This window comes from Corylus avellana, chromosome ca1, assembly GCF_901000735.1.
Source record: "Corylus avellana chromosome ca1, CavTom2PMs-1.0".
Taxonomy (NCBI): domain Eukaryota; kingdom Viridiplantae; phylum Streptophyta; class Magnoliopsida; order Fagales; family Betulaceae; genus Corylus; species Corylus avellana.
This window is the reverse complement of record NC_081541.1, coordinates 38,546,636-38,565,438: the sequence shown is the minus strand read 5'-3', so window position 1 is coordinate 38,565,438 and position 18,803 is coordinate 38,546,636. Positions and strand designations below refer to the sequence as shown.

The 18,803-nt window shown below is 33.8% G+C and overlaps 2 protein-coding genes across 4 annotated transcripts; one reads left to right on the top strand and one right to left on the bottom strand.

The window, feature by feature from the left end:
• Positions 1–955: 955 nt before the first annotated feature.
• Positions 956–6,898, bottom strand: LOC132186886 (GABA transporter 1-like). The gene is made up of 7 exons (XM_059601000.1): positions 6,612–6,898; positions 5,468–5,698; positions 5,021–5,118; positions 3,526–3,712; positions 3,278–3,408; positions 2,339–2,572; positions 956–1,436 (listed from the first exon to the last, which is right to left on the bottom strand). The coding sequence occupies exons 1-7, from the start codon at positions 6,724–6,726 to the stop codon at positions 1,056–1,058; spliced, it is 1,377 nt and encodes a 458-aa protein (XP_059456983.1). The 5' UTR covers positions 6,727–6,898; the 3' UTR covers positions 956–1,055.
• Positions 6,899–11,163: 4,265 nt separating this feature from the next.
• On the top strand, positions 11,164–18,803 carry LOC132167938 (DEAD-box ATP-dependent RNA helicase 20). Of its 3 annotated transcripts, none has more exons than XR_009438734.1 (9): positions 11,164–11,386; positions 12,484–13,131; positions 13,527–13,615; positions 13,988–14,087; positions 15,553–15,807; positions 17,012–17,184; positions 17,631–18,232; positions 18,351–18,390; positions 18,694–18,803. XR_009438734.1 is itself a non-coding variant. In XM_059578986.1 (7 exons), the coding sequence occupies exons 1-7, from the start codon at positions 11,228–11,230 to the stop codon at positions 17,917–17,919; spliced, it is 1,713 nt and encodes a 570-aa protein (XP_059434969.1). In that variant the 5' UTR covers positions 11,164–11,227; the 3' UTR covers positions 17,920–18,309. The 3 variants fall into 3 exon arrangements, 1 of the variants encoding a protein (XP_059434969.1); XR_009438733.1 differs by having other exon boundaries at positions 18,344–18,390; XM_059578986.1 differs by lacking the exons at positions 18,351–18,390; positions 18,694–18,803 and having other exon boundaries at positions 17,631–18,309.

The window sequence follows — 18,803 nt, the reverse complement described above, 5'->3', positions numbered from 1 at the left end:
TTTTTTTTTTTTTTTTTTTTAAAAAACGCACTCCCAAACGATGTATTTTAGCCTTTTGGTTTACAATCATTATTTTTAATTTGAAAATTGCACACGTCCCAAATGCACTTTTATCAAAATAAATTAGGATTTTTTTTGTTTTTTTCAGTCTTGGAGTTTCCAAGTAATGAATCTGAGACAAAGTGCCAATCCTGTGAAATATTCCAAAACACAATGGAAATGCAAGGGAAATATGGAAGAACAAATAGTATTTTATAAGAGAGTGCTTCAATAATATTTCTCTTCTAGTTCTTCAAACATTTTTCACTGCTGAAATATGTTTCCCGTTAGTTTCCATTGTCATCATGCCTTCACTTCACGTTCAAACCTATTTTACTCATGGTGGTGCTTGCTAGTCGCCACTAGAGAAATTAAAACACGTTCAAGAAAACAAAAGAGATATATATATAGACAAGCGCACACATTTTTTACACACTCATTTTTGCGCAAGATATGCTATTTAGCATTCTCCCAACATTCTTAATTGAGTTGATAGCTTCACTCATCATTTTTTTTTTTTTTTTTGAGAAACTTCATAAATTTATATGAATTTCCATTCGTTTTGACAAATTCTTAATTCAGGGTATCGAATTTTTAATTTCTTTCGATTACTCTCTTCTATCAGGATTTGTTGCTAATTTTTTGTCAAAATGTCAAAAATACCCCTTTTATTTATAAAAAAAATCAACGCCCAAATCTTTGTAATTTTTTTTATTTTTTATAATAAAACAATATGGGTATTCTGAAAATTTTGACAATTTTAATGAAAAATTCTAACGAAATGTGGTAATTAAAAGTTCAATATATTTATTGAGAATTTTTGAACTTTGGAGTTATTTTCAAACTGTGTAAAAGTTCAAAGAGCCTTTTTTTTTTTTTTTTTTTTTTTAGTTAAGGATGAATAAAACATACCAACTTAACCGAAAATGCTGAGAGAACGCTAGATAGCATTTCTCTAAAACATTCCAAACCTTGAAATTAATGCCCATCAACTGTTAAACATATATGATATATTTTTATATGTTTGCAAACAAACGATATGCTTTGGCATCAAGAACGGTTTGTCGAACCGATGCCACTGCTCCGACCGCTGATAACACCGAGGATGCTGCTGCTATCAATGTGTTCGCCCAGAAAACAAGGCTACGCTTTGAGGGCTTGAAGGTGACATTGTAGAAAACCATTGGGAAAATAAGATCTAGGGGAATGAATCCAAATGCCCCCAAAATTGCCATGATATCTCCAAAGAAAGGTAGCATGGCAGCAAAAAGTGTGCCTACAATCACGGATATTGACCGGAAAAACAACCTCGGCACAACGTTGCGGGTGGAAAATTGGTCCTGTTTGGGGTCTGCAAATAACTTTTCGAAAACTTCGTTTGTTGGTTGCAAGTATACCTGCAGTATAATCAGTGTAATATATTCAAGACCACACACACACACACACACACACATATATATATATAACATAGAGAAATGATTCATGTTAATATTTTAATATATAAACTATTAGATTTATGTACTCATATGGACTCTATACAAATTTAATGGTAGATTCATTCATTAACTATGGAGATGATTAAAGATAATTGAAAAATGAATGAATTATATCATTTCTCTATATAATGCTTTAGTGAAAAGGGTTGGCAACTTTTTATAAGACGTGTCAATTCGACACGAACCCAACACGAAATTAGTGAATTAAGGTTAAGAGGTTTGATTTGTTTAATTAAATGTGAATTATTAATTAAGTCTTCTACATATGACTTGACAAGACTTGATAAGGATATAAATTCTTTATGATTTGATTATCCTAAATCAAGAAATTTAGATTATTTGATTATCTTAAATTAAGGATTTAATTACCCGATTTGTTTGTATTTGAAATTATTCAAATCTATTTAAAGCTCTATAAATAGACGTATGTTATACTTAAGTGAAATAATCAAGGAAAAGATGTAGCGGAAATGTTATTAAAGTTTCGAGGAACCACCTTAATTATTTTTGTCTTTCATCTCTTTGATTTGTCATGAAAATCTATACTGAACCCAATTCTCCCAGCCTCAAATACAAAATTAGTAGGTTAGAGAGAATGAGTTTGACCTGTTTAATCAAATGGGTCGGATTATAGTTGACCTATATAATATTATATTCTACCTTAACATGACTCGAACCAACATATGAACAGAAATTGTCACGCCTAAGTAAAAGAAGGGGAAACAAGCCTCCATGATGCCTTGTCATAGAGAGCCTGTAACCTTTAGGAATTGTTAGGCTATATAGTGATTAGTTGGACTTACCACTGTGACAGCCGATATTTGGATTACAGTGAACACATTGGTCATCAAGAGAAACCAAGTTGGCAGCAAAGGCTTTTGATTACCCATAAAATTGGCAAGAATTGTCCCCATAGCTTGATTGCCAAATGTCCAATACCCAGAGATTGCGACGCTGAAAAAAGTTGTGAATATAACAGCGTAGCAGACACATAAACCTTTGAACATCTTGCCTTTGACTGGAGGAGCTATAGTTGCCTGCAAATGACACAAATCTATGTCAATTTTTGTTTCAAATACTTTTGTCTTTTTTAAGGACCAAAGGGTACATCACAATTTTCTAGTAGTTTGGACAATATTGCTTCAATTGAAAGTTTAAGAAGAACATTGCAAATTGTAAATTGTCTGATAGTTCCATGAGATATGTGTATATACGTACTTTAAAATTTGGAGATTTAAGGCTCAGTTTGTTTCGTCGTAAAGTATTTTCTAGAATTTTTTTTCTTTGTAATTTCTGGTATTTGGTGCGGTCGAAAATAATAATCAAACTATAAATATTTCCTGTTTTTACAAAAAACGCTTCTTTAATTTTGAAATATGATTTTTGTTTTTAAATTTTGTTAACTATTTTCCGAGTTTAAATTTCTCTTTTTTAAACCGCTCAACCAAAGGTTGTTGTAAGTCGTCAACTGTTTTATGTCGTCAATTATTTTCCGTGAAAACGAAATGCCGAAACATATTTTCTAAGAACTCATTTTCTTTTTGAAAAATGATTTCGTTAATAATTTTTTCCGAAAGAAAACATTTCACTTCGAAACAAACGAAGCCTTAAAGTTTGTTGATTATACGTGAAACCCAAGAGAGAGAAAGAATGATAAGATAGAATTTCCATTTCTCTTTCCAATTTTTCTATTTTGAACCATTTTTCTTAGCAACAAAATGAGAGTAGTGGCTCAACTATACCTGTATTTCAGGAACAATTCCACAGGCATATGTGGTAACAATGATTGAAACAGCATTAACAGCACCAAAAACACGATTCTCTTGGGAGCCATTTAGGGAATAGTCCCTGTTGGGAGCATTCTTGGAAAATCCTGTCAAGGAAGTGTATGTATAATATATATATATATATATATATGTGATTTTTTTTTATCTATATATTATCCCAAAGAAATGTTTTACATATATACATTGTTGGTTTGAAGTCTTACCGACGTATATTGAACCGGCTGTGACGCAAGCACTGTAAGCAAGAGCGAGGAAAAGAGAGACAAGATTGATATGCCTGAGGGAGTGGAAGGATGGAATTTGGGCCAGGAAGAGCATTAGAACTCCGAAGATGATGGTAAACTCGTAAAGCTTCATTGTCCCATTTGGATTTGAAAGCAAGTAGATGAACTGCCAAAAAGAGAGTCTAAAAGTTAGAAAAGCTTTGTGCAAATTGGCTAGCCTTGTGGGATTTATTCTCTTATGATCATTTTCACTTTCAAGTTTATAGTCCCAATGGAGTAATTTTTGTCAAAATGTATATAGAATATATTAAGAGAAAGAGAGAGAGAGCGGAAGTAGAGAGATGATCGAGAAGACAGATGGTCCCGGTATTTGACAACTTGGGTTGGGTAAATCTTAATGTCGACCAAAGGACATGTTGGCCGTGGTTGTGTTCTACCCCCAAAAGGTTTAATCGAAATTATAATTAGAGCTCTTTAGAATCATTTATATGGATTAGTATCACTAGTATGCAACCAATATGAGATTTAGAATTCATAAACTCTTTTATAATTTGCCCACTTAATTAATATATATCTATGATAATTCGAGTTAGCCAATATCTCATACTCAAATTACTCATATTTTCGTTAGAACCAGTGCCACAATGCAATGCCTCTGTGGCACATTGTGTTACTTAGCTGATTCTGATACCATATATAGGTTAGTGACATGTGCATTATACCTAAAATAAAATAAAAATATATTATTCAACGTTATAATTAAAATTTCTTACAATTGCTTATAAACCTTACTTCCACCTAGTAATTAAGTAGCTAATGAAACTTATCACTCATGTAAAGCCTTTACAAATTACAATCCATCTACCTACTGTGAGATTTAACACATATCCATAATAATTTAGCATATTATAATCCCCCTCGCTCAAATCATTGTCGTCCTCGTTAAAGCTCATCTTGCACTACAATGCTCTAATGCAATATGGCAATGCTAAGTTGATTTTGATACCATTTTAAATACCTCAGAAAGTATTAACTATATCTACACTATACCCTAAAATACTTATTTAATTAAGCCGCAATCAAAACATCTTAGAATATTATATATATTTTCCTCTTCTCAAATTCCTGACTCATTTGTTAAAGTCCATGTTATGTTACAATGCTCTACTACCATATTACCATATAGTAGTTGCCCTATGGAAATAAAATCGTCCTTTTTTTTTAAAAAAAAAATTTATTATGGTATCCTAGTTTCATTTATGGCCTGAAACAGTACCTTGTACAAGAAACTTCTGATTGAGTCATTAAATTCGTTTAAATAAGTGGTGATTTTGATTAATAAAAATTGAAAGAAGAATCGATTGTCCCCTGCTCCAATAAGGAATTAAAGTGTATATATAAAATTAATTCGGAGAATTGTTTGATATGGATGAAAGGGCTTAATAAATAGAAAAATGGGTACAACTGAACTGACCTTAAGGCTCTGCCCTCCTAGAAGAACACCGGCAATGACTGCCCCATAGCATATCCCAAATTGAAGTGGGCCAACAACATACTTCCCCCATCGTGGTCCTTCCAATACAAGTTTGAATCAGACAAAAGTTTCACATATTTATATATAAACTACCCTTCAATTTGTAATGTTACTTCAAACTTTTTGTAATGTTACTTCAAACTTTCAGTACTGTACATTATCAATATAATTCTTTTATATATTGTAATATAATTTGTAATGTTACCGTTTTTTTACTTTATTAAAAATATGACAGAAAATTGGTCATGTGCACATGTGACCCAAAAAAGAAAATACCCCTTGAAATCCTTGGGATTCATATTTTGAACCTTATAAATTGTAGAGAATTTGTAACAAATTAGAAAGAAATGAGTGGAGTGGAGTGTGGAGAGTGTAGAGATTACCCACCTAAAATGTCTCTAGCCATGTCCCGAAACCGAAGTTGGCGGTGGCCAAGCTGTGCATGGTGCTCCAAAACCAGAGAGAGAAGATTGTAGGAATAGAAGGTGAGCAAACCTGGAAGGATGAGGGAAACAACTCCCCCAACCCACCCTTGCAAGCCCACCGCGAAGGGAAGACTCAGAAGCGACGGAGCCACGATTGATGTCGTCAAATGGTACCCACAGTGCACCCATGAACCTAATCACCTCAAATTTACACAAACTCATCTCAGAGTGGTTCATACTTTAGAACTAACCATTAATCAAATTCAGAACAATACAGAATGAAGCTTGAAAGCTTTGGAAAGGGTTTTGCAATCATAACTTCAAATCATTAAAATTTGCAATTTTGGTAGACCATGTTTCAGCCTCTTTATAATTCCACTCATTTGTTAGGATTTTTGGTTAAAGCTAACCGATAATGTCAAAATGACCAAAATACCCTTTTTAATTTTTTTTTTTTTTTTAAAAAGAAAAAAATTTTTGTTAGACCCATGACTAAAAGTGGGTTGCGAGTAGGGTTGACAGTTTTTTACACAACTCAAAAATTCAACACGAACACAATGTGAACTTAAATGGTTAGGGTTGAGGAGTCTTGCAGTTTAATTAAATAGATCGGATTAGAGTTGACCTATATAATCTTATTCTCATACAGCCACATAACCCGACACGAGAACATAAATTGCCACGCTAACTAGTCGCAAGGCCATTAATTAGGTTTTTTTCTTTCTTTTAATTTTTTTTTTTTTTTTTAGAAAAAAATTTGTATTTTTATTAATTATAGAGAGGTATAAGATACATTTTTCTGGTTAGCTATTTGATTTAACGCAAAAACTTAACAATAAGGGTGAAAATAAAAGGGACTAAACTTGAGATATCGACGTAGCAGATTTTGATAATTCAAGATTATAGTTGCAAAACTGTAAAAGCGTTTCTTGAGTGAGTGAAGTTTCTCCCAAAGTTTTATGTAAACATATCATAACAGAAACAGTGGAAAACAATTGTCATCAACCATTTCTCCACTATTACAACATAAACTAATCAACTGGCGAAAGTTTTAATTCCTACCATGGTGGTGAAGTTGGGAGGAAAATGAAAAACTACTCACTAACCTCTGGATTTGAGTACAAACAAAGCTCCGGCATCAAGCTCTTTTGGAGGGTGAAGAGCAGCATCTTCCTTCCCAGTTGTGGATTCTTTGATGGAGTTTGGAGCCACAGCTGACATCTCTCTCCTCCTCCTCTCCAACAGCTATGAAATCTTGTAATTTAAATTAATAACTTCTAATTTGAAGCCATCCCCTGTTAATCTGCTGCTTTTTGCCCATTTGCTTCTGTTTGACTAATCAATAATCAGCCACACAAAATCAATAGGATGAATGGGTGATCTTCTGTGTCTCTTTGAATGTGTGCTCGGGCATATGTATACCTTTATAATCAATGAATAGACATGTTCTTAAATTTAAGGAAAGGGACAAAACAAAAAATAAAGTACTTGGACCAGCGACCAGTCAAGCATGGCTGCATGTGGTTGCTTTAGCTGGCTATGATTCTATGCCATGAAACGCTAAAGTCTCAAAATAATGGAAAGCTACTTTGGACTTTGCTAGAAAAAAAATTAAGCCTCATGCAAGACGGCAAAATTGACATACAAATTTGGTTTATTGGTTGACTTAAATATACATGAAAGGTAAGTAAATGGTATAAAAGGCCGCACAAGAGAACTACGAAATAGCTTAATCGGTTAGAGACTACGCTTCTTGAAGTGAAAGTTACTAGTTCAAATTTTCATTCATTTTTCCTTGGTTGGAGAAGAAATTATCTTGTTATGGATTGTTGTATTTCTGCAGCTCTAGCTGGAGATTTGTATTATGGTTACTCATACCTTAAGTGGAGAGTATCAATTTATTTGAATCATTCTCATAAGGTTTATCTCCCAATTACCTACCTGAATTACAACAATTTGAATTCTTTATAAGATGGAAGTTATTATGGTTGTCATTAGAATTAGAGACTAATTACTTTCTTCTAGAAAGGGCATAGGCATGCATTTTTAAGAATGGATCCATACCATTTTCCCTCATTTTTTTTTTAAAAAAAAAAAGAAAAAAGAAAAGAAAAGAAAAAAGGTATGGATACATAATGGTATTGTCAATTTCAAAAGTTAAGAATGAAGCGAGTGATACATTTTGCAATGAAGAATTATTTTCACTGACATATCATCCTAATTGTATAATAGCCTATTAAATAACATTATATATCAAATTTATAGCATGCATAATTATGGGTGACAATTCATGTTTGTGTGTTGGGTTTGAGTCATGCGGAAGCATGGATATAAAGATAAACCGACTCGGTTAATTAAACGGGTCAGATTCTTTAATCCTAACTTTTTTAATTTCGTGTTGAATTTGTGTCGAATTCGTAAGTCATGTCAAAAATTGACAGCCTTATGTGTAATGATATTAATGCTTAAAATGTTTCAGTCCTGTTGTGTGATGGAAACAGTTGTGGCTTCATCATCCCATTTGGAGGCATTGACAATGTTTTGATAGTTTGGGGAGGAGGGACATTGTCATAATTGAAAGTTTGGGGGGAGGAAGTATTGTCAATTGTGTGGTAGTTTAAGTGGGGTATGTGGACTTTATCGTCTTTACCCAATATTTAACTAAAAAATGAATAAATTATAAAGTTGAAGTTTGAATTCATAACCTCAGTTCCGATAGTATATTAAATCACTATCTTTTTTAACACTTCCCTTCAAGTGTGAATTTAAATTCCATACAACAAGTGGGATTTAACATTTGATATATTTAACTAAAACGAAGAATAAATTATGAAGTTAATGATCGAATTTATAACTTCTATTCTACCATATTAAATTACTATTTATTTTTAAAAATGATCTTAATAAAAAAAGAAAGAAAGTAAATTTACCCATTTAAATTAATATTCTTAAAAAAAATAAAATAAAAATTATGGGAAACCCAAATATCATGTTTAGATTTATTATGTAAATGCTTATGCGATTTGACAGCAAAATTTGAACCCTAGAATGGTAGTCTTGGTAGACGCAAACAAACTTTTTAGTATTTTAAGAAAATTGTAATGATCACATCTACGATTGAATCCTTTGTTGGAACATTGATTAATAAACTTAAATGAAGATTAAACACAAATTCATTATGAATTACTCTGCAACTATTTCCACGATTCATTTTCTTGTTCATTCTTTTCCTAGTGTCTATGCTGTTTATGACCGGATTTCAAAGCCTGGTTTCGGGTCAATTGGTCTTTGAACAATAATATAATGGGTTTCTCTTTAAAAGGCAGGAAGTTGAAAGAAGTACGTACACCAAATGCTCGAGAAATTGCCTGATAGAGTTGTATGTGCCTGAGGAGGTCTCAAATCTGAACTTTCCTGTTAATTCTCAAAATTCTGAAATCTGGAATTTACCTGATTATAAATAAGAGCATGTTGATTATATATTTACAAAAATCTAATTGAGAAACCTTTTTCATTTGCACGTAATATTCGATTGTTAATCTAATTATTTACTTATCACAATGTACAGCTGAATAGTTTAGAGTTATCACTTGTCATTCAATGTAAAACACATATACAGTACATGAACATCATCTTCAAGTGTAATCATATATTTGAATGAAATTTCTCTGTGGGTTAAGAAAACCAAAATAGCTTTTCCAAAGTCTTTATTCACCTCCAATTATTGTGTAATGTTATTTTAGCATATTTTGATTTCCATTTATTGTTTGTTAATAAAAGAAATATAGTTTTATACACAAAAAAAGAACGGATAGCATTACGTGTGATTCCTCCCAAACAAATTGAATTAATTGAAATTGATCTTCGGATTTGATACTGACAGCGCAAACAACAAGATGTGTTGCTGTGATTTCACAAATGAACAATTAGACTTCATCAACTTCCTATTCCCATCATGCTCACCAAAGATTGAATCAGGATTTCCTATGCGGTGATTCCAAGTTTCACAGCCAGCTTTAATTCCTATAGCCCCTGGTTGATCTCGTCAGAACCACAGACGGAGAAGGTGAGGGAGGCATTCAAAGTGGAGTTCGTGAGCGGCGAAGGCAACGCTGGCGGTGAAGTACCAGAACATCAAGGAAATGTTTTCCTTTCAAAGGTATGTTCCTGACGATTTGGTGGCGAGAATCCTGTCAAGGATGGCACCAAAATCCCTAATTCGATTTACGTCCCTCTCCAAAACTTGGAATCGCTGCATAGGAAATCCTGATTTCATTTCCGAAAACCTCCTCGATTGCTCCATTCTCACGCCCACCCAGAACCCCCGTCATTCTCTCCCTCTCACCCTCATTGTCAAACACAACTCAGTAAAAAACCCTTGGTTGCAATTTATTCGTCACTCTCTTATGATTTGTCGACCGTGTCTCCTGTCGATATCCCGTCATTCTTGCTGGATATAGTGGCTAGTTTCAAAGGACCTGCGTAGGCAACGTAATGTCAATGAGAAATGCTATAATGCAATAAAATTATCATTTTGAATGACACTCAGTAAAAATAATCAATAATCATTGTATGTCATTTAAGTTGTATTGCAATCTACTAAATAATATTAAATTTGAAATAATGCTATTTGATAGGCTATAATACCATTGAGATGACTGGACACTGAAAATAAGTCTTTAGATTTTTTCAACAAAAAAAAAAAAAAAAGGTCTTTAGATCATCAACGGCTTATAAAAAAAAATATCAAGCACTGATTTTTCTGTCTCGCAAGCACCATTACTCGAACCCTTGCCCTGGTCAAGGCGACAAATGCCACCGACCAACGCGGTACAAGGGAAGTTGGTTCAAGCACTGATTTTTGGTGGCACATCATCACCGCCGTCATATAGCAATATATTAAATAACATTAAATTTAAAGTAATGCTATTTAACAGATTGTTATGTGATTGTGTACAATTGAAATTATTTGACAGTAAAAATCATGCTTTGGTTGACTGCTGTATAACATTAAAGGGCTTCTAAAAAAGTAAAGTCAATAGTTAAATTTTGATGCGAACTCAACACGAAATTAAAGAGTTAGGATTCATGAGTTTTAGTCGTTTAATTAAATGAGTTAGGTTATGGTTAACTTATATAGATACACATGGTTAATGGCAAACAATTTTTGACTTGACTTATGAATTCAACATGAACCCAATACAAAATTAAAAGATTATGGTTGAGGGATTTGATCCGTTTAATTAAATGAATTAGGTTAGAATTGACTCATATAATTTTATAATCATGTCTCAACACAACTCAAACCCAATTATTTGAGAACACAAATTGCCACCCCTACCTTATATATGACCACTCATAATCTAAATCCATATATGAAATATCCCTTACCTTAATCTTAACTTTGCTTAAAAAAAAAAAAAAAAAAAAAACTTTGCTTATTAATCAATCTAAGGTAATGGACTCCAGCTCCCAATGACACATGGTCCGAAGAATTTTAAAATCTTTTTCAAATTCATTTTGGGCCTTAGAACAAGCCCCACTCGAGATACCCAAGTGTGGAAGCCCGAGATATCTAAAAATCCACTTCGAAATGACTATGATACCCTTATGCTTATTTCAAAATATCCATCCTGCCGCTGAAGCACAAAAGACCTGCCAATGCCATAGCCGACCTAGGAGCTCAAGAAAAGTGAAAGCCTCTCTATCTCTCGTGGTGGCAATGGCGAAAGGGGATGATGCAGTGATGAAGAAGAGGAACAAGGCGATCAGGAAGAGGCTTCATAAGCATAGTGAATCGTCTACTGCGGTCTCTGCTCGGGTCGCCGCCATTATTGCTTCCAAGAAGCGCCGCAAGTCCGGAAAACGACGCATGTGCGAGGTACTTTTCCAGTTATGCTGTGGTTTGTTGCTTGGGAAGTGTGGGGAAAAGGGTGGAAATTATTGGGGGGAAATTCGATGAGGTGCAAGTGCTTTGGAAGCTATATATCATCCAATCTTTTGTTGAAAAATAATATGGGATTGGGAAATTCTTTTTTTTTTTTTTTTTTTTTTTTTGAATTTTATGGTATTTATTTAGGGACATAAACAGTGAACTATATGGTGTGGCCTAGTTGCCTGTGGTTTCTTCAGATTTTCTTTCACAATAACATGAAACGTGGCATTTGAAACATTTTAGTATCTACTCATTTCTTTAGCTAACATAGCATAGTAGTCATCTGATTTTGAGTTTTATGAGACAAGAACTTTGACAAAATATAGATTACATATTTCTTTGTTATTGATTTCTTGATATATGTGTTTATTTTTATTTTTATTTCTGGCATGAGTGTCACATAAATCATCATTTATTTGGTGTTAAGTTGATGGTGATATCTGAAAACATTACTTTTTTATTTATTTTTATTCATCGAAAAAAAAAAAAAAACACAACTGTTGGTTATACATGTTCTCTAATGAGACTTGTTGCTTATTTATTTGGTGTTAATGAGACTTGTTGTTCGGATTCATTCAAATGATTTACAGGCATCTTTTGGTCTTTATGCGAAGTTTTTATTTCATGTTGTCCTTTAAATGCTAGTTATATATATACACAGCAGAGTCTGCTGTTAATCTTAGTATTTCCAAACTTCCGAAACCCCCTGACACGAGTTCTCACCTCCCATTCTATCCTCTTAAGGATATACTCCTCTGAATTCAGATTGTTTCCATGCCTAAATTATCATTTTTGTGTTTCCATAGGTGATAAACAACAGCCCCAAGTGCAAGTTCACACAGATTCACACACAAAGCATTTCCTTGGAGCTCTGAAATACCCCAATCCGCCACATCTTCCCAATTTATATTTTATATTTGTCTTATATTTTTTATGTTTGTCTTATGATCTGACATGGATAATACTAATTTGTTGAAGTGTTTGTGATTATTTTCCCATTTCACAAGTAGATTATCATATATGACTCCATCATGACATTACAGGGGATGTGTTTTAGCCTCCCTACTCCTGATGATCCTTTCAACGAGAGGCATGAAAAGATGGATTTGAAAAGAAAGGAACCTAAGAAGAAAATGTCTTCCCAAGATGACGAGAGGGGTTTTGTTAAAGGGAAGATTGCTGCACTGAGGAATGGAACCGAAGCTAGGAATGTCACGTTAGAAAAGAAAAATGAGAAGGTTGTGAATTTGAAGGATGAACAAAAAAGTTCAATGATATCGATGAACGGTCTGGGCCAGAAATGTCTTGTTGACTTAGAAGAAAAGGTTAAAGTGATTAGGAAGAAAGGTGAACATGGTCAACATGGATGGGCCTGTGAAAACTTAAATCATCCATCGAAGTTTCTCATTATGTGCTTGAATTCAATAGAAAATGCATTGCGACATGATGGTACCTACATTAGTGAAGAGGACAAGCCTTTGTTTGTTAATGAATGGGGAGTTGAATTCTGTAAATATTATTCATCTGGAAAGGATATTTTGGAGACTAGTGGACCTAGTTCTACTGTAGAGCAAATTGCTTGGATAGTTTCCACTGCCGCTGATACCATTGCAAGAAAGGAGAAAGAAGGCATGACTTTTGCCAATCCCTTTCTTTTATTCATTGTACCATCCCAGGAGAAAGCTGCCAAGGTTAGTACACATATCTTCTCGTACCATTCACAAAAGACTTTTGGGTTTGACTCATTGTTTCTTTTCTTTTACTCAGCACCTTAATTTGGGGCTGGTTGGGAATTCTATGGTTTTTTACAGACTCATTACAGATGATTTTGCAAAGGGTTTCTTCCTTTATTCTTTCTTTCTTTAATTGTATTTTTTCATCTGCTGAAATTTTTTAATGAGCTCTAACTACTACAAAAAAACACTGTGGTCTCACTTTTACATGGCATAATAAATACCCTTCTAGTGAGTTCTTGCATATTTCTTGCACTGAGGAAAATAATTCTCATGTACTTGTAGTGTATGCAGCCTGAGAAGCCATTATTTGTTTTTTGGTGATAAATTTTTATCCTCAAATATGTTTACAGGTTCGCTCAATCTGCAAACCTTTGAAGGCTCTTGGAATACATACTGTGAGTATACATCCTGGTGCATCATTGGATCACCAGATTCAAGGGTAAGTTTAGAATCTACATTCTTGTTTTTGTAATATAGGGTGGTGATGTATGTGATTAAAGCAGTGCATATGCTTTCACATAGACAAGCTTACTTGTTTACCATGTTAATCGGCAACTTTTTGCATGTCTAAGACCCCCTTACTATGGAAAATTGGTCCTTCTTTTAATGAAGCCTAAGTTATCTATGTGTGCAGGTATGCACATGTACCTTTCTGCATGAATGTACACATTTAACCCACATTCATCTCATGCTGTCAATTCAATGCCCCGTTTTTACACATGCTATCTGCTCTAACTGTCTTTCTTGTTTAGAGAATTGGGTGTAAGTTTTTGTGTTCTTTCTCATAAAAAGTTTATTTTGTATTTGACAGTCTAAAGAGCTGTGAGCCTGAGTTTCTTGTGTCAACACCTGAGAGGCTACTGGAACTTGTTACCTCTAAGGCAATTGATATATCTGGTGTCTCCTTGCTGGTAATTTCTTTTTTGTGTACATTAAGTACACATCTAAAAACTTGTTTCATATCTTTTTCTGTTGTGGACTCTTGTTCTCGGGTGGCTATAGATAAGGATGGGTGGCATAAAAGAATCCATATAGCTTACTCCAGCTAATTGGGGTTAAGGCTTACTGGAGTTGGCTTGGCTCTTTTCCCTAATGTAGATAATAGTTTCATCAGTTGTTTTACATGATTCTTTACTTTTCATTCCTTGATATTTCTTATAGAAGATAAAGTTTTGTTTGTCGAGGAACTTCTTTTGCTTCTTTTGACCATTTGCCTTTAAAAAAAAGGCATTTACTAAATAGTGTTTGACACCCCAAGTCTCAGTAAGTGATCGGTTGGTTCAAAAATCAAAATGTGTGCTTCATTTGTTTGTTGGTCTGGTCACTTGTCTCTAAGTCCCGCTTTGTGGTCATTGATATATGTGTGTATTTGTGCTTTATGGTTGTTTGTTTGTTCTATGATTCAATCTCTTATATCATTGATGTGTTTTCCGCTGTGATGCTTGTTTACTGTATCAAGTTAGCAGCTTGTCACTTGTCTAACAAAAAAAAAATAAATAAATAAAGCAATTTGGAATTAGTTGTCATATTGGAGTGTTTTCCTATAGATTCATCTGAAAAGCTCATTTGGCATTTCTTATGTGGAATGTGTTTTGAATTGGTGGGCCTGCAAATATGATGACCTGCATAGCACAGCTACTTGCAACAAGCAGTTTGTATCACTGTTGGGGAGCAGTACCTATCAGATGCTCTGTGATATATACAAAGTAATTTATTTCAATACTGGATCCAATACTTATTTGATACTTATCCAAAATTCGAAATTATAGTTTTTGTAATTCTACGAATTTTATCTGTGCTTCTTGTTGCACCTGGGAACTTACCGGACACTTCAAATGTTAGGATTTGAACCTTGTTGAAGTATTGAAGAGCTGAAATATAATCATAAACAGAAACAAGAGAAGGGGCCATTGATGACTGGTGTTTGAGTCTTACGCTTTTAGAGTGAAAGATTCCTTCTTTGGTGCAGGTGTGACTGAAGTTGATTAACTTTCAAATATGGAATATATTAGAATTTGGCAATGCAGTGATGCAGTATCTAATGGGAGTTTCTATGTCTGTGTGTGTGTTCTGATGATGTTATGGCATACGAACCTTATTTTCTCAAAATTGTTGTGTTGAACAATATATCCTTATCCATATTTCTAGTTTTTACTTCATCTGTGAGCACACTATTCTCTTTTTTTTTTTTTTTTTTTCTTTTCCTTGCAGTAGTGATTTTGTCTTTGAGTGATTTCTGCGTGAAATGTCATTTGGTGTTAAATAGTAGGCAATGTAACATTTGTCATTAGTATCATAAAAACCCTTAATTTTTATTGGCTTTCTATTTAAAGCTTGATCATATTTATCTAATTTAATTTTTTGATGCTTGTATAGGTCGTTGATGGACTTGATCGTCTTTCAGATGGTGGTTATCCTGATATGATAAAATCCATTAGGCAATCTATATCGGGAACTCCACTTACTGTGGTTTTCAATGATTGCTTCAATCATGCCTCTGTTCCATTGGTTCAAAACCTTTTGTTGCGATCAATCTATCGACTTTCGCTTAATGATACCATTGCCAGTCTAAGTTCATGCATTGTCCAGTCTGTGAATGTGTGCACCTCAGAAGAAGAAAAACTATCAAAGGTACATATATCAATCAGTATATTAAGCAAAGTTTCTACTTAAAGTTTAGAACTTATATGGCCCAAAGTACAAATAAAAAGTGTCTAAAAGCAGCCCCCTTTTTTAAGGCACTTCCTTGTTTGTTTTATTAGTTTGAATCAGAATTGCACATTTCTCCTTATTCTCGTAAATCTGTTTTACTGACTGATTTCATTGTATTGCTCTAACAAAAAGAGAATTGCTATTTAGTCCCTAAGAGGAGCTTCTGCTGGGTTAGAAAGCAGAAAGAAGGCTACATATCTCATAACTTGCAGTTTATGATATGTCATTATCACTTTGGTCCTATTCCTTTTAGGTAGATATTCGCGTGAATGTGAATGTACAAAGTGTGTTTTATTAGTATTAAAATTAAGGGACCAAGTATTAGTCATGGCCCTTTGAATAAGGTTTGTCACCTATGCTTCTATTCAAAACCGAGATATCATGCTGTCTGATTTTTTAATTTTGCAGATTAGAAAGGGTCTGGATGATGATAACCCTGTACTCTTGATTTTACAAACCATAACTAGCTTTGTGATTGACAACCATTTGGTGTACATGGTGACATGCTAGTATTAACTTTGAAGTCTCAATGATTGAGTTCTTTTCCCTTTTCTTCTTTCTTATTTTTTTAGATAAGAAAATTTTCCCCCTTGTCAGCATCAATGAGTGCAATTCTGTGATTTGTGTCCTTATTAACTCTGATGTGTTTTGAAAGTTGATTTTTACAATTTGTCAATCTTGATTATTAATTTTTTTTTTATGATTAATCATTTGAAGTAGAAGTTCAACTCATCGATATTAAAGAGAGGAACATGATATTTTTGAAAGAAAATTTTCCCTGTTTGAAGATAATTTGGGATTATGTTATGAGAAGAAAGCGTGGTACTAGTTTTAACATATCTGTATCATCCATTCAAATCGATAGATCTATAAAACCAGATGGAAGACATTCTATGTGCAAAAGTTAGAAAGAATCGAACCCAAATGTGAAAAGTAATTTAGCAAACATTGTGAAGTTATCCCTTGGAAACCTAGCTTTTCAATTGCTTCGTATGTGGTAAGTTGTTGTCGCAAGGGTAGAATTTTTTCCCAATTCCATGTCCATATTTTGTGACTAGACCTATGTTCTGTCAGGCAATAATTTCTTGAAATAGCATTTTCTTACAGTCTGTTATTTTTGCAGTGCATTCAAATTCTGGACCAAACTTATTGCAATCAACTCTTCTCTCAACCCTTGAAGGTGCTATACATATTTGCTAAAGATAGCAACCTCAGCAAATTAGCCGCTGCTCTCAAAATCAAGGGTTATTCTGTATCAAGTGACTCATCGTGTACCATTTCAAATTTTAACAACAGGTGAAGGGGAAAATTCTGTTCTTCCCTGTCTGTTGCTTATTCGTCTAATATTACTGCTCCTGCAAATTAGGTTGCTTAGTGTAATTTGCTCCTTTTTTCCTTACTTGGGTTGCATGTTGTAACTGTAAACCATATGGCTTCTAGGTAAAAAGGTAGAAATTTGTCATTGTGAATTTGATGTTAAAAAAGAATACCCATCCCAATAAAAAAAAAAAAAAAAGATGGTGGTAGAAGTTGAATATTGCTATGTACTATGACTTGATGTAGGCTAAAATGTAGGAAGTATATGTGGTTTCAGAGTTTCTAAAGGTGTAGAAAAGTGCTTAGATTTTATCAAATGGTTAATACAAGTTTCTTTGTCTCTTTTCTGCACCAGAATTTGTGATGCTTACTACTGTTCTGTAAATATAATCCATGTCTTATTTGTCTACTCTTGATTTTGACAGCGAAATGAAACCTGCAGTGTCCATGATCAATATTGAGCAGATAAGTACTGCTGATTTAGAGGAGTATGAGATTGTAATAATACCCAGCTTCGTACTTCCAATTGACAGTTATGTGCATGTTCTCTCAAGGATGGCCCGCCATACTGTCAACGGTGTGTTGCACAGCTTCTTAACTAAAGAAAATGCAGCACTTGCTGGACCATTGACTGAAACCCTAGAACAATGTGGGCAGGCAGTGCCTGAAGCTTTAAGAAACTTGTGTCTGACAGCACCCATGTGGGAACAATGAAGTTGGATGCGCTTTCATCATTATATGTTCTCATTCTTTCTGGCTACTGCATCATCTTTACCACAAGCATAATTAGTTGGAAAATTGCATGATTTTTTTGTTTTCCTGTGGTTCTGTCCAACAGCTTCTGCAGTTGTTGATGAGGGGATTAGAATGTCATAATCTCATAACAGTGAAAATTTCAGGTAGAAAGTCAATTTTGAGCCTTGATAGAGCCTCTGATATCTCAATTATCAGAATGAGCTATTTGCGGATCATTTCTCTAATTTGTGTGGAAGAGCTTTAGTTTTGTTGATTACCAAGAACTGGATATGTAAGAGGTTTTTATTTTTGTTATTTATTATTATTATTATTAATCAACGAGAGCATTAATTCACTCAGTTAAGAGACTTTCTTTACCTAATTTTTTGATCCTTTGTTTTAGAATGCAGTGTGAAGCGTGTGATGGCTTACTCAGCTTCTATAGAGAATGTAAGGATCCGTTTGGAAATATTTTAGATTTTACTGTCTTTGAAAAGTTATTTTTGAAAAACAAAACAAAAAAGAGGCATTTGTATTTGGGGATTTAGTAATAGCCGAGGCGTGATTCTAGAAAAAGCTGTTTTGAGAACCGACCACTTACATGATTTTTAGTACTTGAAAACTGTTCTAAAAACACAAATCTAAGCACACCTACTTCTCTCTCACCTTTTTCTTTTCTTTTTATTTTCTTTTTATTTATTTTACTTTTTAATTTTAGATTTTTATGGCTTGAATGTGTTTCGGGTATTGAAGGTCGCGGTTTTGACACTGCAAAAGGGACAGCAGTGCACAGAAGTTGAGAGTGAAAAAAATGGAAGTAGAATTAACCAATAAGAGGAAATGGAAAGACTAATGTTGTACAA